The 26911-nt window shown below is 42.9% G+C and overlaps 1 protein-coding gene across 1 annotated transcript in view; it reads right to left on the bottom strand.

The window, feature by feature from the left end:
* Positions 1–26911, bottom strand: part of MYO18B (myosin XVIIIB) — a 1377385-nt gene that overhangs the window by 399364 nt on the left and 951110 nt on the right. Inside the window, exon 31 of the mRNA XM_069214702.1 lies at positions 13938–14090. Within this exon, the coding sequence (XP_069070803.1) occupies positions 13938–14090 (153 nt within the window). The remainder of the gene's footprint in view (positions 1–13937; positions 14091–26911) is intronic.

Consider the following 26911-nt stretch of genomic DNA (forward strand, 5'->3'; position numbering starts at 1 on the left):
ATAACAAAGGTGTGCAGTCCCGAACCCACTTTTAGATATGAAACCTGCAGAGAAGGGGCTAAACCTATGCATTGCACAAATACGTGTGTTACAATGGGTTCTGAGTGAACCAGCTCATCATGAACATCATGAAACTCCATGACTCCCCAGTTCAATCGTATGAAGGAACAATCTGCCTTCCGCCCTACTGCAAAAGCTTTACATCAGGTGAGTGAAAACAATACATTGACTACACCGCTGCTGGCAGGGTGAGTGTGCGCTAATAGAGCACGCTGACACACTCACAGGACCAACCACACCACGGGCACCTGGCTACTCAACTTTAGAGAAGTGGCCATCTACCACGCCTTGGAAGGACCACAAGTGTTTAGTGCAACATATTATTATTCTTTTTTAGTGAACACAGCTACCCGGTGTGCCACATTCCATACAAATGATCAACCATAACAATACCTATTTACCATGAAGTAAACAAATAAACTTGTCAGTAGAAATCACAAAAATTCCTCTGAGGAATAATTAAGCTGGCAAAGGATATGCCAAGGAAGGGATTCTGAAACCTAATCGAGCTCCAGGACGGCCGCAATAACAGCCAACTGAATCTGCATTCAGGAAAATGGAGATATAACCTCTTCAGAATGAGGATTGATTTACAGCCACTTGCTCACCCCATCCAAGTGCAGTAGAAGGCCGTGAGCAGTTCCAGTTATGTTATTCTAAGGTACATTGGAAGTGCATAAATATTTTGTGTCTGACAGCGGTGTGGCACATGAAAAATCATGTTTGAAATTAGAGATGTGAGCAGTAGAGAGAGAGGGATAGGGGGTTATTTGACGACGAGGTAATTGAATTTTAATTATTCAGGTTAATGCCACATGAAAAAATGAAGGGTTCTAAAAATAGATGTGCGTTTTACTGAAAATTGACTTGTTTTTTAATGATTAATTCCAGACATTCATCTGTTGTTATTGTGTCATCAGCCACTGTAATGGCACAGGGACACTAGGACCCGGCAGGTCCACCATGTCATTATCTAGGACACTGAATATCACTTCCTATGTGGAGATGGTACGAGACAGGAAGGAAGAGGAGCAAAATGACACTTGAATGCAGGTTAGAGCATGGCCAGTGTGAGTTGGAACAAGTCCCTCAGAAGTAGAGGTACAAATGTGATAGTAGAGATGGATTTCTTGCAAAAAGAATAGGCGTAGTACTTCCACTTGACTCTGTGTCGTCTGCCTACACGGAGAACATCTACAGCCAGCAAAAAGTCTTGATGCAGGTTCCTAACTACACTTACCTTGGTTAACAGAAGTGGATAAACGTCAATTTAGACCCTGAATTCTGGGGGAAATAACTTGCAACTCTCTAAAGTTAGGCAAAGGGATACTGGCTGGAAACACGGGGGCAGATTTATGAAAAATGGCGCAGCAACTACTGCCGGGCCACTTTTCTAGCACCCCTTAGTGCCCCCAAATGCCACCCTGTGTGCACCGTACCTAAGATATGGCCCACCATGGCGGTAGTTAGGGAACTAGCATCAGAATGTTTGACGCTAGTTCAGTGCTTTGCAGGATTAGTGTAAAAAATGTGACGTTAATCCTGCAAATCACCCAAAGGCCCATTATAAACAATGGTGTGCCTCCTTTTAACGCCTGCTCTGAGCAGATGTAAAAAGTGCTGAAAAAGATGATGCAAAGAAATCTCTTAGATTTCTTTGCACCATTTTTTCAGCCACCTTAACGGCAGAATGCCCCCCTTTGCGTACATTATGCCTGGCGCAGGCATAATGTAGCGCAAAGGGTTACAAAGTGGCCCAATGCTTGCATTGCACCACTTTGTAAATAAGGTGCATTAATTTTGGCCTTGTTGGGCCACATTAGCATAAAACCAAATGACGCCTATGTGGTGCAAGGAGGCGCTACGGGCTCTTAGATCAGAACCACAGATTCTTGGCCTCCAGTATCACGATTTAGGTGTGGGGATACTGTGCAGAATCCGAGAGTCTGGCCATCCAGTATCACTGCACCTAAATGGGGGAACTAGGAATGAGGGTCTCAGTGTTGAGACCTGTCTCCAATCTGAAAGTTATGGATCTGTAAGCTAGAAGGGCCACCTTAGCTGATCTTTCTTCTGAGCTCCATAAGTTATGTACCATAGAGTTGCGTTATAGTAAAACCTGGTCATTACAGCACTTTAATACAGAATACCTGTGTTCTCAGATGCTTCCTATAAATGCACTATACATTTCCACAATAACGACTTCAAATAGTACTAGACAAATGACTACTATTCGGAAAGCCCCCCAAAACTGAATACCCATGGCCAGATTTACAAGAAAATGGCACACCAGCTGTCATGCGCCACTTTTCTTGCGCCTCCCCGCACCTCCTTGTGACACCATGTGTGCACCGTATTTATAATACAGTGCACCATGGTGCACATTAGGACAAAAGCATTATAATTTATGACGCTATTGTGGTACTTTGCAAGATTAGCGCCATAAAGTGTGGCGCTAATCCTGCAAAGTAAAAGTATGGGTGTGTCATTTTAACACCTGTTCTGAGCAGACATTGCAAATGACGCTAGAAATGGCACAGTGAAATTTTGTAAATTTCCCTGTGCCATTTTTACAGGCCTTCCTAGAGGGCTGCCTGCCTTGCATACATAATGCCTGGCGCAGGCATAATGTGGCACAAGGGTTTACAAAGTGGCACTTAGTAAATATAGCGAAGGAGAAAGGCCTCCTTAACACTACATTAGCGTAAAAAAATGGCGCTTGTAAACCTGGCCCCCTATTTTCTTTTCACTCGCAGTTACTGAAGGTCAACTTTCCTCCCTCAAAATTACATTGGCCTCTAGCGAAAGTGGCTGGAAACTCTTTAGCTTTAATAAGAATGTAACACGAAAAAGAAGTCAGCTTTGAAGTGCCTTTGTCATTTTAGACAGGCTAGTCCTAGATAGCAAATAAAAAACGTTTTCATCCCTGCTGAGCAAAGGCAGGAGCCACCCTGCTCTTTTCCACACCGAGTTTTAAGGATCTGGACTTTAACTTCCTTCTTGTGGACTAATGACCTAATCACAAAAGTATTTTCTGCAAGGCAGTAACAATAACCATCTTTTCTTATGCTCACCGGTGTGCTGGGCCCCTTGACTTCTAATGCTGAATCGAATCTCAGAAGTAGATTCCTCAGTGAAGTGGGTCAGGCAACTTTAAAGCCTGACACATGCTGTGCATTACCAGGTGTAACAGATTCATCAATGTGAGCCCCAGGACAGGATAAGAACAGGGGATAGTCAGCCCGAGTCCAAAGGCTCAGGCTCAAGAAAAATATCGAAAAAAGTCTGCTGCTGCACAGTGGTGCTCAGAGTCGGGCAATTAGATGATTCTCAAAAGAATGTGAATATTTGTATTTAGAGATTGGGTTTTTGTTACCAATAGCACTTCATTGTAGCCTAGGTGTGATTTTTTAAAGTTTAGCATAAACATATATCATTGCTATAAATCGTTAAAATACTATTGAGTGATATGCACAGATGTCTTTGAACGTGAGAATAAATAGTAATATAAGATTAGAAAGAAGCACATGCAGCTCTGGACTTGTTCCAAGAATATCTCAGTTACATTTGATTTTCCTACATCGTCTATGTGTAATCTTTCAAGACCCTTGATTTCAACCTACTGATATGTCTTTCCTCCTATAATGATATTGTATCGTCTCAATCCCCGTACACTGCACAATTCTAACTTGCTCTTTTTATTACAGTCATGTATAGTTATCCTATGGATAGAACCCTTGCTGCAACTGGTCTGCATTACATAATAAATGTAAAAATAAATAAAATAAATGTGAGAAAATGCCTCTTTTTGCATAGACACGTCCATTTTGTGTGGACTGACACTGACACCTAAAAGATGATAAAATTGGCTAATCACCAACTGGCATATTTCACTTTCCAGTAAGGTCACAGTATAAGGTACATTAAGTGCACCCATGGCACGGAAGTTAAATGTTGTCTGTGGACTCCAAGACTTATTGTGACATATACTAATATGAAAAGGAAAAAGACTTTGGGGTTACATATGTAGCCTAACTGCTGCAGCTCTCAAAGTCAAAGTGCACACTCTGCAGGAGGGAACTCTATTTTTAAATATCAAGTTAGCCATCCTTAATATTTAAATGTTGAACATGTAAGAATTTTAAAATTGGTGTCACTAGCCGCCAAAACCTATGTTCACTGTATGAGTGATACGGTTCTGTCTCTTTTTTGCAAATTTGGCTTGGAAAAAGCTAAATATTCCATTCGATCACAGTATTTATTATTTATTAAATATCTAAACCCATGTTGGAGTTGGAAGTGTACAGAAAATGTGACTTTTAGAAAGGTTTCCTTCAAGAAACTGCATTAGGTCAATTAGCGACAGCCTGTTTGCAGCGACCCTCCCTCTCAGTGCTGCACTCGCTGAAAGGTGTTAAACTACTCCCATAGCAGAGGAAATGGCTTAGGCCTTTTTTAAAAGGATGGTCCAGATGAGGGGCATGCTTTTCCGCTAATCTCAAAAAGGTCATTTGTGAGGTCTAGGAACTTCAATAACTTGAAAAAAAGACCATTGATTCCACTGATGGGGGAGGGAAGCTGGCTCCAGAATTTGTTTTGTGTGGGTTAGTAAAGTGGAACTGCTTATTACCTTAGACACCACCTCAATTAATCACAAGGTACTGCAAGGGACAGAAAGGGTTTGCCATGTTGATTTTCCCTGAGTACCACGCACTGTGATACAGTTAGCGGTAAGGCAAACAGGATGTGCTGAAAAAGATGAAAAGTCTGCCATAGGGAACTTTATACATAGTGATGAGGGACAGTCCAGGAGTAATCCGCACCCAGTACCTATTGTTTGGTTCAAAAGAAGTACCTAATTCCCAGATCTTTCAAACACATCTGGACCTTCAAAGAACAGAAGAAGAAGCCTGTTGTTTGTGACCCCGGACGTTGCCTTCCTCACGGAGACCTGGATGAACGCCTCTTCAGCTCCCGACATCGCCATCGCTATCCCAGAGGGCTACAAGATCGTCCGGAGGGACCGAAACGCCAACCAGATGGGAGGAGGCATCGCCATCATCCACAGAAACACCATCCGGATCACGACCAGCACCGACATCACCCTGACCAGCGCCGAACACCTGCACTTCCAGATCCACACCAACCCGAACACCACCCTCAGAGGCACCCTGATCTACCGACCCCCTGGTCCACGCACGCAATTCAGCGAGGACATCGCCGACTTCGTCAGCCCGCATGCCCTCCCCTCCGCTGACTACATCCTCCTGGGAGACCTCAACTACCATCTGGAGAACAACAACGACCACAACACCAGCACCCTGCTCGACAACCTCGCCAACCTGGGACTCAAGCAACTGGTGTCCACCCCCACCCACCTCGCCGGACACACACTCGACGCCGTCTTCTCATCCAGCACAGACATCCTCTTCAGCCACGCCACAGAGCTTCAATGGACGGACCACAGCTGCGTCCACTTCACCTTCAAGAGAACGACGACCCACCAACACCAGCAACAAGCCGCCCACAGAAGCTGGAACAAGATCACAGCAGACCAGCTCGCCACCTCCCTGAGCCAGCACCCTCCTGCCAGCTCAGCGAACCCCAGCCAGGCCGCCGACAACCTCACGAAGTGGATCAGCAACTGCGCGGCGAGCTCGCCCCGCTGAGGACCCCGCCTAGCAGACCCGGCAGCAAGAAGGCCCCATGGTTCACCGACGAACTCAAGTGCTCCAAGAAGAACCTCCGAGCCCTCGAGAAAGTCTGGAAAAGGGAACCAACACCGGACAACAGGACCTCCTACAAACTTGCCACCCGGAAACACCACCAGCTGATCCGCGCCGCCAAGAAAACAGCATTCAAGGACCGGTTGGACAACAACGCACACAACAGCAAGGAACTCTTCAACATCGTGAATGAGCTCTCCAACCCCAGCGCAGGAAACAACGAAATCACCCCATCACAAGACCTCTGCAACTCCCTCGCTTCATACTTCCACAACAAGATCGCGGACATACACAACAGCTTCAACAACCAACCAACGCACACCATGACCGAACAACCACCCCCCACCACCACCCTCCACGCCTGGACCCCGATCAGCACCGAAGACACCATCCGCACGATGAACTCCATCCACTCCGGATCACCGACCGACCCCTGCCCTCACCACGTCTTCAACAAGGCCGACGCTGTCATCGCACCCCACCTGCGAGACATCATCAACACATCCTTCGACACCACCATCTTCCCCGAGAGCTGGAAACACGCCGAACTCAGCGCTCTACTCAAGAAACCAACAGCGGACCCCACCGACCTCAAGAATCACCGCCCCATCTCGCTTCTCCCGTTTCCAGCCAAAGTCATCGAGAAGACCGTCAACAAGCAGATGGCCGCCTTCCTCGAGACGAACGGATCCCTCGACCCCTCACAGTCCGGCTTCCGAGCCAACCACAGCACCGAGACCGCCCTCATCGCCGCCACCGATGACATCCGAGCCCTGATGGACAATGGAGAAACAGCGGCCCTCATCCTCCTAGACCTCTCCGCGGCATTCGACACGGTCTGCCACCGCACCCTAGTACGGCGCCTCAGCAACATCGGAATCAAGGACAAGGCGCTGGAATGGATCATCTCCTTCCTCGACGGAAGAACACAGAGAGTCCGCCTACCACCGTACAAGTCAGAGGCCTCCGAAGTCATCTGCGGCGTCCCACAAGGATCATCTCTGAGCCCCACCCTCTTCAACGTCTACATGAGCCCCCTCGCGGCCATCGTACGCAAACACAACCTCAGCATAATCTCCTACGCCGACGACACCCAGCTGATCCTCTCCCTGACGAACGACCCCGCCGCCGCCAGAGCCAACCTGCACGAAGGGATGAAAGAGGTAGCCGAGTGGATGACGACCAGCCGCCTGAAACTGAACTCGGACAAGACGGAGGTTCTCATCCTGGGCTCTTCACCCTCCGCCTGGGACGACTCCTGGTGGCCTCCCGCCCTGGGCACCGCACCCAAACCGACAGACCATGCACGCAACCTGGGCTTCATCCTGGACTCCTCCCTCTCCATGACCAGGCAGGTCAACAACGTTTCCTCGGCGTGCTTCAACATCCTACGCACACTTCGGAAGATCTTCTGGTGGATCCCCACCGAGACCAGGAGGACCGTCACCCAGGCCCTCGTCACCAGCCGACTGGACTACGGTAACGCCCTCTACGCCGGTACCACCGCCAAGCTCCAGAAGAGACTCCAGCGGATCCAGAACGCCTCAGCCAGACTCATCCTCGACATCCCACGATCCAGCCACATCTCTGGACATCTGAGAGACCTGCACTGGCTCCCCGTCAACAAGAGAATCACCTTCCGCCTCCTCACCCACGCACACAAAGCCCTACACGACCAAGGCCCGAGCTACCTCAACAGCCGAGTCAACTTCTACGCTCCCACGCGCCACCTCCGATCAGCCAACCACGCCCTCGCCGCCGTCCCCCGCATCCGAAGAGCGACTACAGGAGGAAGGTCCTTCTCCTACCTGGCCGCCAAGAACTGGAACTCCCTCCCGACCGACCTGCGCCTGACCCAAGACCACCTCTCCTTCAGGAAGAAGCTGAAGACCTGGCTATTCGAGCAGTAGCGGCACCCCCCCCCCCCCCCAGCGCCTTGAGACCCTACGGGTATGTAGCGCGCTCTATAAGTGTCATTGATTGATTGATTGATTGATCTGTATGGAGACCTGAGGGGCCGGACAAGCTCCCACTCATACCTAGGACCCAAAGGCCAGTTGGCTGAGCTCCCATGTGGCTAGAAGGACACCAAAAGCTGCAAGAGGCATTTAACTGGCATGACTATTTGACCAGTGGCAGGTGCACCCTGAATGGGCTCTGCTGATGGCCTCTAATGGACTTGATCCTGGACTCTAAGCCTTGTGTCTGTAGACCTGACAATGTTGGAAGACCTTCATAACATTTTGTCCACATAAGCTATCCATGCCAAATTTGTGTCCCTTTTGTCAAACATCCTAGGGATTCTAAAGGTACCCAGAGTTTGTGGGCTCCCCTTGAGGAGACCAATAAATTAGCCAAAATACAACTACAATTTTGTTTCTTTAAAAAAAAGGGGAAAAAGGGCTGCTGAAGAAGGCTTGTGGTTTTTTCCCTGCAAATGGCACCAACAAAGGGTTTGCAGTGCTACAATCACCATCTTCCCAGGTTTCAGGAACAGGCAGACTTGAATCAGAAAACCACATTTTTCAACACAATTTAATACTTAATTTTTACTATTTTTGGTGCTGTCAGCCTCCTTCCAGTTAGTGACAGGAATGGGTGTGAAACCAATACTGGATCCCGGAAAGCTAAGCATTTCTGAAAAGTAGACAACATTCTGAATTCAGCAAGGGGTAATTTGTGTAGAACTTACAAGGTTTTCCTACAGAAAATAACAGCTGAAATAAAAAAATATTGGAATTGAGCTAAAAAAAAACAGACTTTTTTCTCCATGTTTTACTCTGTAACTTTTTCCGGCAATGCCAGATTTTTAAAGCAATATACTGTTACGTGTGCTGGACTCTTCTGGTTGCAGGGATATATAAGGCTTGTAGCTTCATCAAGATCCCTAGGTACCCAGAGCCAATAAATGAGCTGCACCTCACAATGGGTTTTCATTCTATACCAGGTATACAGCAATTCATTTGGTGAAATATAAAGATTGAAAAATAGGTATCAAGAAACCCTTTCTATTTCCAAAATGGGCATAAGATAAGGTGTTGAGAAGCAGTGGTTATTTGCACATCTCTGAATTCTGGGGCGCCCATACTAGCATGTTAAGTACAGGCCATTTCTCAAATAGACGTCTCTATTACACACTGTCTTACATTTGGAAGGAAAAAATGTAGAGAAAGACAAGGGACAATAACACTTGTTGTGCTATTCTGTGTTCCCTCAAGTCTCCCAATAAAAATGGTACCTCACTTGAGTGGGTAGGCCTAATGCTCGCAACAGGAAAGGCAACATGGACACATCACATTTTTAAATTGAAATCTGATGTGTTTTTTGCAAAGTGCCTAGCTGTGGATTTTGGCCTCTAGCTCGGCCGGCACCTAGGGAAACCTACCAAACCTGCACATTTTTGAAAACTAGACACCTAGGGGAATCCAGGATGGGCTGACTTGCGGGGCTCTCACCAGGTTCTGTTACCCAGAATCCTTTGCAAACCTCAGTGTTAGGTGAAAAAACACTTTTTCCTCACATTTCGGTGATAGAAAGTTCTGGAATCTGAGAGGAGCCACAAATTTCCTTCCACCCAGCATTCCCCCAAGTCTCCCGATAAAAATAGTACCTCACTTGTGTGGGTAGGCCTAGTGCCCGCAACAAGAATAGATCACACAACGGTCAATGTTGGTCATTACACGAGGCAACTGTTGACCCTGGGGTGATCCATTCCTGACGCAGGCACTAGGTATAGGCACTCAAGTGGAGTAGTGCTTTTATCAGGACAGGTGAGGAATCACTGGGTGTTAGGAATTTTGTGGATCCCAGCATATTCCTGTAGGTTGTGTGACAGAAATGCAAGAAAAATAGAGTCTTTATTCAACATTTCAGCTTTGGAGGGTATTCTGAGTAAGAAAACTTTGGGGAATCCACACAAGTCACACCTCTGTGGGATCCCCCGGATGTCCAGTTTCCAGAAATGTTTGGGTTTAGTATGTTTCCCTATATGGCCGCCGAACCGAGGACCAAAAACACAGGTGCCTGCCTTACAAAACCAGTTTGTTTTGTGATAGATCATTTTGATGTCTCCACAATACGATTTGGGCGGTGGAATTTGGGGTTGAACTAAATTGGGGAGCTCCTTACAGAGCACTATCTCTCTGTGCTTGCCACCTCATTCACCTGCTCTCTGGGTTGGGCTAACCTACTTTTGCCCCATTGCACAGACTGTGCTTGCGAAGGGAAATCAGGACTGTCCTCATCACCTCCCTCATAATTACTGGAAGAGGAATTATCGAATGGGACTCCTCCGACGGAAAAATCACTACCAGAGTCTGCGCTATTGTCCTATCCCTGAGATGCTGTCTCAGTATCTGCTGTCTAAGTCTCTGATCCTATGTCAGAGCTGTCCTCTATGACCCGAGTGACGGCGTCAGAAGCAGTCATCCATCAAGATGCCATCTCTGCTACTGGCTAGACTGTTGCTCTAAAACACTAGCCTACGTAGACAGTCACAAAATTGCTGGTGTGCGTGTGTGATACGTGCAACAGTAGCGGCCACCTTACCTGTGCTTCTTCCCTCAATCAGCACGTTCTTTCAGGACACTCAAAAAACACCTTGTCAAATACCATTCATCACAGTCTCTAGCACCTCCTGCGTCCAGTCCAACAATCATTATTGGTGCTCCCACTCCCATGTCCTCCTCCTCGGATTCCCTCATTACCAGCCAGCAAAAGTGCCCTTCATCTCTCCATAGCCACCCCCCACCCCGCACATACATTTCATTTGTTTTATAGCAAAGGTATGGCTGACTTTACTAATGTACTCTGCTATTTACATAAAATACAGATTTGCTCTTTGCAGTAGGCATATAAACCTTCTGCGCTTCTTTATGGCACTAACACCGCCACCAGACAAAACTCTGATCCTTTTGTAGCAGAAACATAATCACAAGACTTACTTGACTTTTTTTATTGCTGTCTAAAAGCTACAGTTGAAGATGCAAGCTGCAACTACAAGACAACTGGTGGCAAACATATATATATATGTATATATATATATATATATATATATATATATATATATATATAGAGAGAGAGAGAGAGATCACTTTTATGTGTGGGTCTGGTTTTGCTAGGGGCCGATCGTAGCCCCCAGGGAAACCATAGATGCATTGACAAAAGTGATCTCTCTTTCTCTCCTCTCTCTCTCTGTATATATATATATATATAAATATATATATATATATATAATAATACATATATATATATATATATATATATAGATGTAGATATATCTATCTACGTAGATAGATATATCTATCTACAAAGATATATCTATAGATATATATATATAAATCTATCTATAGATATATCCATGTAGATAGATATATCCATCTACATAGATAGATATATCTATATATCTATATATATATATAAATATATATATATATATGGATCTATTTTTTTTTAGTAGTTGTATGGTTTCCTTGGGGGCCAAAATGGCCCCCAGGGTAACCCTACAACTACAAACAAAAAGTATTGCCCCCACAGGGGGTCGCCCTGCCCACGGGCGACCCCCTGTCAATTTCTATATTTTCTTTTATTTTTTGAAAAAGAATTTTGCCCCTGGGAGGGCATGATCGAGCATGATCGCGCCCCACCACCAGGGGACACCAACCTTCATGTTAAAAAATATGCCCCCGGGGGGGGGGGTTTCTGAGGGGGCCAACCTCCCCCAAGTGAAATCCCTGGTGTCTAGTGGTGTTTCTTGGCCCTCGATCGCAGCTGTGCTGTGCTGGGATCGAGGGCCAGGAAACACATTCAGGAAGGCTTCATGTGAAAGGGGAGAGTCTCCCCTTTCATTCGAGGCCTTCCCGAACGTCGGGAAGGCCGTTTGGGGCCGTTTTCCCCATCGGAGCAGGAAGCAGCCTTATGGCCGCTTCCTGTTCCGATGGGGAAAAAAACACTGTGACGTCAGCGCGCCGTCACAAAGAGGCGGGTGGGGGGCAGGGGGAGACACGGAAGAACTGCTGTGTTTGCCGGGGGTTTTAAAAAAAATAATAAATCGCACCCGAGGATTTTTTAACCACCTCCCTGGTGTTGGCCACTGGTCGTGACCCGCACCAGGGTGGTAGTGTGGGTGTCGGCCATTTGCCGACGCCCGCACCAAAGGGGTTAAAGATAGTCTGCAAGGCTAGGCTGCCTTTAAAAATGACAACAGTCACGGAGCAGTGCACACTCCAGTGCTGGGAATCTACTGGGCCTTTAAACATCCCTGTTCTATTATATACTAGGGGCTTATTGGTAGTTTGAATCATTGCTGGCCTATTATCTACTAGGAACGTACAGGGTCTGTCATTGCCAATTGGAGTTATAACATTGTGCCATCTGACCATATACCTTTTATTCAGAGCACTCGCCCTGGGCCTGTTAAGCTGAGCCCAGGGCACTGTCAGGGTTGGTTATCATTAGTATCAGTCAAAAACATTGGGTGACTTTCTCACATTGAACCACTAGGCTTACCTTGACTCTAGTGCATCACGGTCCGCTCAACTTGTGCCTAGGTCCCAGGCAACTCCACTGTTAGACCTGGCATCCTTGGTGTGTTTTCCCCTAACTTTATGCCCTCAGACCCCCAGTTTTGCTAACCTCGTTTTTGCTGGCTTGAGGACTTTAGGAACTTAACCACTGCTAACCAGTGCTAAAGAGCATGTGCTCTATGTTTAAAAGATGCTAACATTGGCTTGTCCACAACTGGCATATTTAATGTACTTCTAAGTCCCTAGTAAAGTGCACTACTACCTACTACTGTAATTTAAATACTACTAGTGGGCCTGCAGCACTGGTCGAGCCACCCACTACAGTAGCCCTTCAAACATGACTCAGGCCTGCCACTGAAGAACCTTTATCTGCAGTTTTAAATTGCCATATTGACCTGGCAAGTTAACCCTATTTCCAGGCAAAACCCTTCCTTTTTAATACACATAAGTTACCCCAAGGTATGCTTTTGACAACCCAGGGGCAGGGTGTAGTGTATTTAAAAAGTAGGGCATGTACGTTTACGTTTTACATGTCCTGGTAATGAAAAACACAAATTAGAATTCATTTTTTTCACTACTGCAAGGCCTTTCTTTCTCATAGAATAACATTGGGAATGCCCTTATTATATTGTAATTTCCAGTTGGGAAGAGATGGGACCCCCAAGCATGGTGTCTCTGGAATTACAATTCAAAATCACAACTTATGGTGAAGTCAGTTTTTAAGTTGTCTACAATGATAGGGTAGAGAAGGAGAGAGTGGGTAAAGGCGATAAGTACTACCAGAAATGAGAAATTCGAGATACATAATAAAAGAAACTACAGAGATACCAAGAGAAAGAAAGAGGGAGGAAGAGAGTGAAAGAGAGTGATAGAGAGATATAAAGCAAGGGAGGAGACATGGGTGAGTATAGCAACATAATTAAAAAGAAAGATGATTTCAATAGATGACAGGGGCAGAGAGAAGAAAAAACAAGGAAATAAGAACCATAAGTGAGAAGGAATATCTAAAAAAGAAGCACATGAGAGGATGCCAAAGGAAAATATCATATAGAGGGGGGAAGAATAATAGAAGAGAACACATTTAGAGAAGAGAATAAGGAGAGAGGAGAGAAATAGAAGAAAGAGGAGAAAATAAAGAGAATGGAGAGTAAGGCACGGGGATGTGTAAGAAATAGGAGTGTAGACATTGGACCAAAGAAGTTCCAAGAGACCCTTTCTGGTGTAATAACACTAAGCATATGTTGTAAATCTATCAAACAAGCCATTTTGCATGTGCTCCTTCAATGAGTAGTGAGACACTGAACTCGTACTGCATTTTATTCAGAATGTAGTTTAAATTAACAAATCACTATTCTTAAACAGACATGCTTGACCATGTACCTATTTTCTCGCAAAGGCTGACATAAATGATACTTTTAGTTAATGTTAAGGTTGCTATAAGTTAACATCGTCACAGCTTTCAGAGTTCAGTCTTTCTTTAGGAAGGTTATGACTAGCACAACAATAGTTAAAGTATTTGAAACTCCTGCAGGTAGACTTCATTTTCTTCACACATTTAGAAATCATGGCTGGATTTATGCAATAGTGGTACTAACCCTCAGATACACACGAGGATACATATTCTAACCTGTGCTTGTACTTTCTCCAGCTCTGCCTTGTTATGTGGTTGGCTTGAACTGTCCATTGTCGCCAGAAGAAGTTGCAAATCAGCAAGAAGGGCGTGTGTTCTCTTCAGGTCTCGGCGGAGACGCTTCTCTACGTCAAAGTCTCGGTGACCAATCTAAGGAAATAGAGTTTTCATGAGAAACCCACATGTATTCTATTCAAACATTGCATGGTCACCAGATTACCGTTGTGAATACACAAAAAACTGAAGTTATTTCATCCTTCCAAAAGTAGGTTAGCATTAATTAGAGGGAATGCCAAGAATTTAGTGAATGAAGAATACAAATAATCAACCAGCTGACCTTTCGAACTGACCATCCCTGAAGCCTGAAACTAGTTGCACTAACAATATTTATCCTATCCTCTAACTAAATGCATTGAATGAAACAAGAACATGTGATTTGGAATGTATAGTTTGCCCATTTAAAAATACTTATAGGAATAATAAAATTGCATCAGTCATGATTTGTCCTCCAATGGGAACAAATAAAGGAACAGTGTAGCAGCATGCAGGGGCTCATTAACCACTCTCAGCTTCAATTGATGATCAGAACTGTCAATCACCTAGCAGAAGCTTTCTCATTCAGGTGCCTTCCACAGTGAGAATCTTTACCACCTGTATGGGCAGCCTGTAACCTTGCACGCAGGGCCAGACTGCAAACCAAAATCACTCTGGAAAAAGTGTTCATACTAGTCCCACACTGCAGGAAGCTACGATTAGAATGGAGCTGTTTGGAGATGGATGGGTATGAAAGCCCTTTTAACTCTGAAAGCAGGCCTATGAGGCAGCCTACTGGGAGAATGCCCCAGAGATAGAATGCCACTCAGGCTCTCCTTACAAGTAACTGCAACCTCAAAGTGGTCGCGATCAATTGATACATTTCCTTCAAAATCGTAAGGAAGGAGGAAAAATCCCTTTCTCCCACTTTTTATTAAGATGCACAAGGAATTAAAATGTTGGACTTTTTCAAAGATATACTGTGACTCAAAATTTCATTTCATGCAATGCAAATTAACTTTTAGCCCCCACAAAGACTTCCCACCATGCGGTATGCAGTCTTTGGGACATTGCGTCGTTTAGCTCCTCCCTAACGCCACCATGTGTGTGCTGTATTTAAAATACGGCGCACCATGGCAGTAGTTAGGGGACTAGCATCTGAATTTTTGGCACTAGTTCGGAGTTTTGCAGGATTAGTGTAAAAAATGTTGACGCTAATCATTCAAAGGTCATTGAGGCCCATTGTAATCAATGGTGTGCCTCCTTTTAATGCCTGCTCTGAGCAGGCATTAAAAGTGTCGAAAAAAATGACGCAAAGAAATCTGTTAGATTTCTTTGCATCATTTTTTTCGGCCTCTCCCTCATGTGGGAAAGCCCCCTTTGCATACATTATGCCTGGCGCAAAGGGTTACAAAGTGGCACAATGCATTGTAAATATGGTGCTGGGATTTTGACCTCGTTGGGCCACATTAGAGTCAAAATAAATGACACTATTGTGGTGCTAGGAGGCGCTAGAGGCTCTTAAATATGCCCCTTTGTGCGTTAAAAAATATCACTAGTCCATAATCTCATTCTTACCAATTTCGTACCATGGGCACCTCACACAATGAGCTGTCATAAGAGCTGTGATCAGTATGTGAACATTCACATATCCAAATTTGCATAAAGTTTTGCAGGATGACTAGATTGGTGAAGCTGCTTTGACCAAATCGACTGCAAAAAGCAGGCTCAAGAGGGTTAATGTCTACAAGGAGGAAAGAGAGGATTGACAGCATTGCTTTCGAAAGGAAAACTATAGAAGCAGAGAGGGTGAGGGATTAACCTGGCAGAGCAGGTGAGGGAGAATACAGCCTTATGTCTGCTACAGTATGTGCGTGTCAATGGTCTGGAAACTAAAATGCAATGAACTGGAATTTCTTGAGAAACGCACTGTTGGGAATACTTGATTAAATGTCTATAACCAAGATTTAGCTTGTCAACGTCTGTAGCATTTTCATGAAAGAATGTGAAGCAAGAAGTGTGTCATAATGTTCCTGTCAGGGTATTTAAAATATTGATTTGAGAATGGACAGGTAAAACATCCTAATAGAGAAGATGGGAAACGGAAAAAGATAGAGAATTGATGGAGCAATTAAAACTGTTAATTGCTACCGCAAGGGAATTCCAACACAGCCATGTAGCGAGATATATTTGTTTGATACACTCTCTAAAGTTGCGCACTCAAGTCATCCATCAACACCTAGATGCATTCTATAAAGACAGACACAATACCTCAGTCTCCCCTTTACCTCTCTGACATTTAACTCTTTGGTCTTTTTTCTTCTGTCTCCATTTTCATTTTCTATAAAGCACCATCATGTTATCTTTCTTTATATTTTCCTCTTCAAGTCTCTGGAAGCTGGAATGCCAGTAGCATTCACACACTTAATTATAAAGGGACCAGTTCACAAAAGCAGTTATATCTATGTGAAGTAGTTTTACAAGAGGAGTATTTCACCTACGCTTTCATGCCTTTGTGAATCAGCCCAAAACGTCAAACTCGCTATTAATAAAAGGAAAAAGAGGACACAGTTCTCTGTATTTGCACTAATTCCCTATGACTATTACCTGGCAATTTCAATTTTTAATGTCGATAGGGCAATCAGGTATTGCCAGGTGTTCTGGTATGACAGTTCAGTTAGTGGGACGGTTTTTGGCTGTTTTTGTGGACCTGTAACCTGGTCTGATGGGTCTGTTTTTATTCTTGATTTCCCTTATATTAAAACAAACATTACCTGGATCAACCTTAAATCTATGCAGTCTTCCATATCTTACAAAACACTTATATAGTGTGTCTGCAAAAGTGCCCCAGCTTACAAACATGGTCTACTTTTTTAGCTTTCTTATTACTTAATGTGGCACACTTTTATTTTGGTGCTGGGCCTATTTTCTATCCCAGTCAGACCTTGCTTGGCCCTAATTTACGAAGGCATCACAATGTGCGTAAGACGCGTACCACAGGAGTACTACTTTAGTACTACTTTAGTGACTGCAATATGTCTTTTTAAAAGCCCCCTTAAAGTATTTGCTACATTTTCTAGGTGTAAACACGGCTCACACTCCTGTATGACTGCTCACAGCATTAGCTGCGAGAAAAGACTTTTAAGATTACACAATGAACCTTTATTTCTAAAGTCACCCCATGATCCAGGATTACTAAATTCATTACCACAATAATTTCCTGCACTGGTGGCGCACTGTGATATATCAAAAGCCATGGAAAGCAACAGGACTGAAATTAGCATTTTTCAATGTTGACTATGTGATAAGTTGTACCAGGAAGAAAGACATCAGAAAGAAAGGTCCTGTATTGAAAAGGTCACAGTAAATTTTCTGTAGAAATATACACTAGTGGAAATGTTACCAAAGACACCAGCCTAAAAGGCCTTCCAAGAAAAAAAAAAGAAACCTCATGTATAAATGCTTAACAATGAAGTTTCTTGGAAATATCCCTGGGAAATGTCATACAATTTACCTTTTAAACGGTACATATTTTAATAGCAATAACTATGTGAATGCATGAGCACACGTTTTTCAGTTAACTCCAGTTTATTCATTCATTGCCTACCTTTCTTTAAGCAGAACTAAGGCCCAGATTTAAGAAGCTTTTTTGTTCGCTAATGTGGCATTAGGCTTCAAAAATTGCAGCGCCAGGTTTACAAAGTAGCGCAGTGCACGCATTACACCACTTTATAATCCCTTGCACCACATTATGCCTGCACCAGGCATTATGTATCAAAGGGGGTGTTCCCCCATTAGGGGGGCTGCAAAAATGACACAAACTAATCTAAAAGATTTCCTTGCAACATTTTCTGAGCAGGCAATAAAAAGAGGCACACCATTTATTAAAACGGGCCCCTATGTACTTTGCAGGACTAGCATCAACATTTCTGACACTATTCCTGCAAAGTGCCAAACTAGTGTCAAAAAATGTTAACGCTGGTTCCCTAACTATCGCCACGTTGCGATGTATCTTAAATACGGCACACTCATGGTGGCGTTAGGGGGGCGCATGAAAAGTGGCACTGCATTGGATGTAGCACCACTTTCATTATATCTGCCCCTAAGTATTTTGCCTGTAGGCTACACTGGCCACCTGAGGGTACTTTGTTACATATACACAGTACAGCGAGTAAGCTAGTTATATAGGGTGCATTGTGTGTTGCACACAATGACTGGTGAATTTCCAAGCTTTTTTCATTTTTTTAAAGAATAAAAATATATCGACTTTTACACTGAGTCACTATGGGGGTTATTCTAACTTTGGAGGAGTGTTAATCCGTCCCAAAAGTGACGGTAAAGTGACGGATATACCACCAGCCGTATTACGAGTTCCATAGGATATAATGGACTCGTAATACGGCTAGTGGTAAATCCGTCACTTTTCCGTCACTTTTGGGACGGATTAACACCTCCTCCAAAGTTAGAATAACCCCCTTTGTGTTTTAAAATGGAACACTACTGCATGCATGATAACATCAACAATGATAAATCATTATAATGTTGAATTGTAGTAAAATATTCAATTTTACAATGCTTTACCATTCCTCGTACTATTCTAAACATAATAAGGATGATTCCCTATGATTTTGAACAAGTTTAAAAAAAATCAATGAATGATAGGTTTTGTGAGAAAGTGAATTATGAGTTCTGGTGGATGGTAGTCCACCACATGTAATAATGGCATTATCCTTATTAGGTCCAGTGACATTTTCAGCAGTTTAAACCTGAGTTTAAACCCTGGTAGCAATGGCATAAAGCAGGCAGACTTAACTGAAGAAAAGGTGTAAAGTATTTAGAAGTATTTTTTTCTGAAAGTTTGATTTCTTCAGCGAGGCTGCAAACCGCAGCCAAAAATGGTTCAACATCCAATGCCACTCATCGTCAAGTCTGCTGAGTCCAGGGCAGGTCCAGTTGGAACTTGTCAGGTGGGCTCTACACAAAAGTGGGTTTCTTGCACCTTTGTGTCCCTGTAGCTTAACTGGAGGTCAGCCAACTGACCCTTGGACTCTGCTTCTCAGTCCTATGTAAAATTGGGAGCAGGTCCAACCCTTGATGGTCCCCTCACCAGTCACAACAGCAGGAATAGTCTTCTTCTATCTTCCACATGTCCACAGGCTTCTGAAAGGTTTATGTTGCCTAGGTGAATTGGCAGTTTTTAAACTACCTACCCAGGCTGCAAGGCTGCAAGGGCAGGCCTGAAGACATGCTTTGCATTGTACATTTAGAGCTGGAACAATGTTTGCTGCAATCCACTAGTGACATTTAACGTGCAGGTCCTGGTATACTTTTGTACTATATAGTAGAGTCTTTTAGGTAACTGAAATGTGCCAATAAAGAGTGTAGACAATTTCACCACATTTTATGTGTCAGAGCACATTCACCAGGGCCTGGCTAGCAGTGCCCCAGTGCACACCGCTAAAAAAACAGTAGCATCAGTCCAGAAAAAAAGGGGCTGACCATACAAAAAGAGGCATTATCCTACAGATTGTTGGTCTTTATTCCTACATGCACTAAGTTATATATAGTTCTTAATCATAAGTATATATGATAAAAATGGGTTTTAACACATGCACCTATATTATTTCATTTAATGTACCCAATTTTATTTTATTTGAGGAATTTGTTTTCTCTTTAAAAAAGCTTTTCCACCCTTGCAAGGCATGTACTCCTACATATTGCTAGAGACTCAAAGTGTGCTTCCACATTGGAAATATCATTGTAAAATATGAACAATGTTGTGATCTTGTGGATGCTGCAAACATTTTGCTTCACCGCAGCCAAATTAAACTGTCCCCGGACTACCCATTTTACTGTTCCTCTTCCTGCAATTATGACCGCAGAGAATCTGGCTCACTTGGAGATTTTCCCATTATATGTAAAGGCAACTTGAGAATAAAATAACTGCAGACACTGCTTCAGTGCATAAAGATGTGAGTTTGCCAACACACATTCAGCTTTTGATCAAATTCAGAGGTGGACCAAATGTTTTACATATTGGAGATGTTAGACCTGCCAGCCTTAGTGTGGCCCTCCCCCAAACTTTTTGCTTTAACTCACTTCACTGTTTTGCTGAATTTGTTTCTGTTGATCTTAAAACTTAAAACTCTGCTAACAAGTGCTAATGTGCTTGTACTCTCTCCTTCAAATATGGTGGGATTAGTTTAGAGCCAATTGGCACATTTAATGTACTTGTAAGTCCCCAGTCAAGTGGTACTCAAAGTACCAGGGGCTTGTAAATTAAATGCTACTAGTGGACCCACAGCACATAGTGTGCCTTACACTTTGGTAGTCTCTATAACATCCTAGGTCTGCCACTGCAGCCTGTGGGTGTGCTGTTTTAAAATGCCATTTCAACCTGCAAAATAAACATTTTGTGAGGCCTAAACCTAATTTTTTTCAAATATATGTCAACTCTAGGGTAGACCCTTAACTACCTATAGGGCACATTTTGTTTAAAAAGTTGAACATGTTCTTTTAAGTTTTACATTTAAATAATGATTTGGGAGCAAGTGTGAAGGTCATGTGTAACACCTGAGGAATTGTAATTTAAAACATTCTTTAATGGTAAAGTTGGACTTCAAGCCACAATTCTGAAAATTACACTTTTAGGAATTTGGCATTTCTTTGTCCTAACCATTAGGTGCCTGCAGCCTGTTTTTGGGTCACATGACTAAGGCCCTCATTACAACCCTGGTGGTCAAAGACTGCCAGGGTTGAAGTGGCGATCATAATCGCCATATTTTGACTGCTGTGCTAGCACCGGGACCGGCGGCTTTCCGCCATGGTAGTCCTGGTGGTTTTCCACCATGGTCATCCTGGCGGTGGCAGCGCTGCCCAGGGGATTTTTACTCCCCTTCCCGCCAGCCTGTCCATGGTGGTAGAGACTGCCATGGAAAGGCTGGTGGGAAGGGGAGTTGATGACGCAGAAAAAGAGGGTCCAACATATATTCATATATCGTGTAACCAAAATCGTATAATGTCATGTGATTTTAGTAAAGAAAATAATGTACGAGGGAAATTGTGCCCTCGGGGTAGTTCGCCACAATTGTAAACGAGCTTTATTAATCATGAAGAATTGAATGATGTAGTAATCCGTCATAATTGCAAATGTATGCCATGATTTCTTATTTGAAACTGTTTTGCTTAGCTTAAATTTAGTAGAGGCTTTGGCCTAGTTTGCCTGGTCTCAGATTCTAACTGCGTGGCTTTTCCTTGAACTAATGAAACATATATTCTTGCTTGAAGTTGTATTTTTCCGGAAGAGATGACTAATACACTTATCTCCAGGGTTTCGTACTAGGCCGGTTTCATCCCCTCTGATACAAGGTCAGTCTCTGCAGGTGCGGACATTGAAGGTACAGATATCAAAATAATTGGCAACTCATGTTGCAACTTGTGTTCCAAGGCTCCAAGGACAATGTATGCATAAATGAGGGCTAGTAGAAAGACAATTTTCATTGGACAATTTGAAGCCAACTTATGAACACTCCAATGGAAGACCCAGCAGAATTTGGGATGTTTCTTACTTAAACCCACTGGACAAAGAGAAGTCAGCCATTTTCCTTGATGCCAATTTGAAGCCAGATGCCAGACTCCATTTGGACGACACCCTGATGCCCTTTTCTCTATTCCAGAGAAAGAGACTTTAAGAATTCTCACCTGAGAGACTTTAACTTTTATTTGCCCCGTCTTGCCCATGCAGTAACTTAGCCCCATTCTCCTTGCCGCTGCAAGGAAGCTTGCCCTTAACTTTGCCCCTTTTAAACCTGCCCCATGCTGTTCGAACCGGTACCTGAGGGACGAAGACTTTCTTGAATGCTGATTGTATTTGGTAAATATGAAAGGATAATTGTATTATGCATTGTGTTTTTTTTCCTTTTAGGTACCAACTGCTATTTTGATAGGGCCCAAGCTAGAAGTTTTCCAAATTTGTGTTGACTAAATTCGTTTTGCATGAAGCCCCACATGCCAATGCTAATTAGAGGTTAGTCGAGGTATTCATTCGATGCACCATGCTAATTTGAAATCTTGTTGTGCTGACCAATGTATGAAATAAGTCAAATACAGTTACTCATATTAGTGATTTGCATTGCCATAACTGAATGTATCATAATTCAGATTTTGCATAGATTGCGTTTCTTCCGCCGTTATGGACAGCTAGTAATGTTCGTATACATATATCATTTGGTTTTGAGACTTATATTCATCGTGCTAGCTTTGTTAACATAGGGAAATAAATTTGTTAACCTTTAATAAACTGGTGTAGTTATTCATGACTGAAAGGTCATGGTGCGCCGAAATACCAACTGTTATTGATTTCTGATGTGTTATTTTGATCTATTAATTGAGTATTGTGTACCGATTACAATAGTTATTGATTATTGATCTAAGTGACCCGACTATTCTAGGATGAGGAGAGCCCGACTCGGCTAAAAGGTTCACCAACCCCCAACGTGTCCAGGTACAGGTAATTTATAAGGGCTGGATGCGTTATCAGAGTCGAGCAGCCCCTGGGGGTCCCTGCACTGCCCTTGCACTTGACATGGGCAGTGCAGGGGCCCCCAGGCACTGCCCCGTTGCGATTTTCACTGTCTGCCTGGCACTCTATTGACATCGGCCTGAACTTGTGACTTTCACCCGGTCTCACACAAGTAGATAGCCACTAGTGGCGCTTTGTGCTTTTAGGCACTATACTTACCTTAAATCTTAAATGTTTGAATTCCATATACCCTTGGATTTTTTTCTGATTTGGTGTCGAATAATTTAGTACATTTTTCTTAATTTTTCTAAATTGGTAATGTATTTTTCATGTCTTGTATTTTCACTTCATTGCTGCTCGTGAGCTGCATAAGTACTTTATACATTGCCTCTAAGTTAAGCCTGACTACTTTGTGGCAAGCTACCAGAGAGTTAAGCACAGTTTATTTTAGTGACCTTTGTAGTTCTCCCTGAGAAGGATTACAGCTACTGCTTGAGAAGGGCTTACACCCCTCTAAATCAGCAACCTAATTTCTGAGCAAGGGCAACTCTCATATGGAAGAAATCATCAGCAATCTGCTAGACTAATGTTGTTTTAAACAAGAGCAACTTTATAACATAAGTGAAATTATTTGCCCAACTTTCCAATCAGTTTCATATAAGTGGTGGAAAAAGGAAGGGGTTTGGTTTTATTTTTTTAATAATAAGAAGCCGGAGGAAAACACATGGACTAGAGATGCCATGCTAAGTATCTGCAAGTTCTTTAGTACCCCTTTTCACCCCAATTAGTTAAAATATTCAGTGCAATACTCTCTCTGCACCAACCATTTTTTTTATAGATGCATAACCCAATAAGTAGGCGTATTGTACTTAAATAACAACTTCAACTCCCCAGTTACCCTATTTGTGAACAATAGTTAATGCTTTTGCTGTTTCAGCAGATCGTAGTTACCATAGAAACACTTTTATGATTTTTTAAATAGTGTTTTCAGTCTTCAGTAATGTACAATATAGAAGCAGCAAAGAGGACAGACATTTTATGTATTATTAAAACATCCCTGTGCTTCACTCTCCATCAGTAAGAAATTACTAGCGAAAAGAGTCTTTCAATTTTATCTAATACGACATTTTTATCACAAGTTCTGCTTGTCCCTGGTGATTTTTTTTTAATGCACCGGTTATTTTATTTTACCATTGCGCAACTCCTTTGGTTTTAAAGTAGAAAAAGAACACAATCACCACCTCGAACCGTCACAGATCAAAAATTACCTCTATGGTTATAATACCAAGTCCTCAGGGGAGATTTACTGATCCTTCTTTGTTGACAAGTCGCAAGAAAAAGATAAAAGTATATGGCAAGTTCACATTCCAGGAAAGTGCTTCATTGGCTATAAAAATACGTAATAGAAAATCATTTTTTTCATACACAGCAAAACACCTAAGAACATTTAGCCACACAGAGACCAACAGACACGCACACTTCAGAAATGCACACAGATATACATGCAAACACACAGAGAGATCTATTGGCACTCATGCTTTCGAACTACCAGACATGCAGTCACCAATGCAGCAGACTGTTTAATAGAGGAGGGTCAAAGCAACAATCCTTTTCCTGTAGAGCCCCAGCAAAAGTTCACTGAAACCCCCATATCAAGGTTCACAAACAAAACACAACAAACCCATCACCTTCAGGAGAACAAGATCTTGATCAATTACTCAAAAAGCCGTCAAAAACCTGCATTTTGGCAAAAAGAGGGGTAAATCGAGCTTGGAGTACCCTAACTACCGGACCCAAAGACTTGCATTAAAAACCCCTAAAGGAGCAAGAAAGGGAAAAGAGGACAACTTTTGAGTAAAGCTATTCTACACCTGTAGAGATGGCCACCTAAAGAATTTTAGGTGCACAGTCAACACTATTTAAAGGGGACCTCACAGTGTAAATAACTCAAATATCCCAGAACGTACTTCGGTATAATTTCTAAAAGCAGACTTCAGCCTGCCCAAATGCACAGTGGTACCAACAAAAGAGGACGAAAAGGCGTGAACCCTGAGGGATATAGCATATCACAAATTAGACCATCTAATGCTACATTAAGCAGACACTGCCTCGCAAAAACCAAGGTCAGCCAACATATCATATGAGGACCCAAATCACAAAGATCACAAAAGAATGTCCTTGTGATAGAGTGCCTGGCCCAAGTGGAATCCAACAAACCATTTATAAGACAACTCCTACTTTGTGGGCTATGAAATCAGAGTGTGTATTTGATGATGCGTTACAACAAGAAATAATCTCAGACGTCTGGAAGGAATCCATAATAATCCTGATTTACAAAGATGGGGACAGATTGGAAACTGGAAAAAAGAGCGTCTTTGGACAATGAGGCTAAATGTTTAGTCTCCCTACGGCTTAAAGATCTAACATCCTGGGTAAATGACTGCAATGGTATTCTTATTAATCAAATAGGATTCAGCCACAGCAGTGGAACCACAACAAACATTATGGCAGTATCATTAATGATCGATTTACAACTCAAAAAAGTAGATCCCCTTTTACCTATTTTTTGTGGACTTCAAAGCTGCTTTGACTGCATCCAGCACACTACGTCATGGAGAAAACTGGAGCAATGGGAATATTGCACTCCATTCTTAGAGCCATTCAAATGCTGAATGATACAAATATCTGGGTGAGAATTAGGATTGGTGACGGAACCCATGTTTTGAAGAAGATTGACACTGAATAGGGACTGAAACAGGAATGTGCCTTGGTGCCCCAACTTTTCAGCCTATTTATAGCAGATCTACCCTGGGATCTGGATGAAGTTAATTCTTGGGCTTCGAAACTTGGTGGTTGTCAGCATTCTAACCTGGGGTACGCAGACAATGTCATCCTGGCAAGCCGAACTAAAGTGTTCTGCAAAGGCTTATCAACAGCTTAGCCAAGTATTCTACAAAAAATAGCATGGAAAGCAACCTTACAAAAACAAGGTAATGATGATGACTCACAAAATAAATTAACATCATAAGTGGCTTCTTAAAGTAACTCAAACCGGCATTGTAAAGGAGTACAAGTATCTTTGAGTAACCATCGATACAAGGGGCACTTTTCTTTTGCAGAAAAGCCATTTAGGAGCAAATAGTCACTCATTGTTAGCAACATTTCAAACAACACTCACAAAATTCACAGGAACTACGATTGTTCTATATTTCAGAGTTATAGCTGCAAAGTTGCTACCACCCCTGACTAGTAGCAAAGCCTTGCAAGTAGCAGATGCATCAATGTTAAATACTATACTGACCAACACATATCAGAATCTCTTCTCATTACGGAGAAATGCATCTCCCTCTCAGATATGCCTGGAATTCGGAAAAACCAAGCAAACTCTAGCAAGGCGGGGCGCTTTCGTAAAATGCTGCCACAAATTGCAAGCAACCAAAGCAAAAATCATTGAACAAGGTCCTGTGGAATGAAACAGAAACTGCATCAGAATCATCACCAGCAAGGAAGTGCCTGAAAAGCTCCCTGGATTCCCTCCGGATAAGACTTTTATGGGATATGAGTGCAACACATCCCTCTTTTAATAAGACACTGAACATGATCATCAAAACGTACTTGGTGATAATAGATAGGGCTGCTCTGTCCATGTGTAGATGCTAACAAACAACTATTAGATACCTAAACCACAACCATACCTGGAGGCAGGATATCCTATCTATAAAAGAAGTTTATGAACTTCTGGTTTGGCAACTTACCATCACTTGACCATTCTCCATGTGGCTAATGAAAACTGACGAGGATCTGATCCAAATTGTCTGCATTTGCCACTCCTTTATGAAGAATTGAGGGAACTTTTACGAAAAAGTGTTTAACATGCGGCACATTCCTACGTGCAGGGGTGCATTATTTGCGTTTTCCAATCCCTTGGAAACATCTTTATTTACGATTTACAAAATTGCTGGCCAGTGAAGGGAAACTGATGAGTCTTTTACAAGACCAACGGGACGGGTGACACTATAGTACGCTTTATTAATTATGCTAACTGGAAAAAAATCCTTTATGATTTTAGCTTGTATTTTTAGCCAGGGTGCACAGTTAGATCACTGAGATGAATTATTTAACTATATATCCTCAATTGCGATGTTGTTCTTAATTCACTAAAGCTAATCTTTATATACAATGATTTTGATTAATTATGCATAATGAAAAGAAGAACTTAATGCACTTAGACTAACATGTATAAAGGTATTGCTTACAGAACATTTTTTTTTTTTGCTGCAGTTCTGCGTAGCACAAAGTCGGCCCAAAGGCACTGGAGCACTGTACATGAATACAGCACATACGGTTAGAATATATATTTTTTTCATTTAGGCATAAGGAGATTAAGTGGTTTGCTATAGATGTCCAGCAGACATTA

The sequence above is a fragment of the Pleurodeles waltl genome, chromosome 11, assembly GCF_031143425.1.
Source record: "Pleurodeles waltl isolate 20211129_DDA chromosome 11, aPleWal1.hap1.20221129, whole genome shotgun sequence".
NCBI classification, from domain to species: domain Eukaryota; kingdom Metazoa; phylum Chordata; class Amphibia; order Caudata; family Salamandridae; genus Pleurodeles; species Pleurodeles waltl.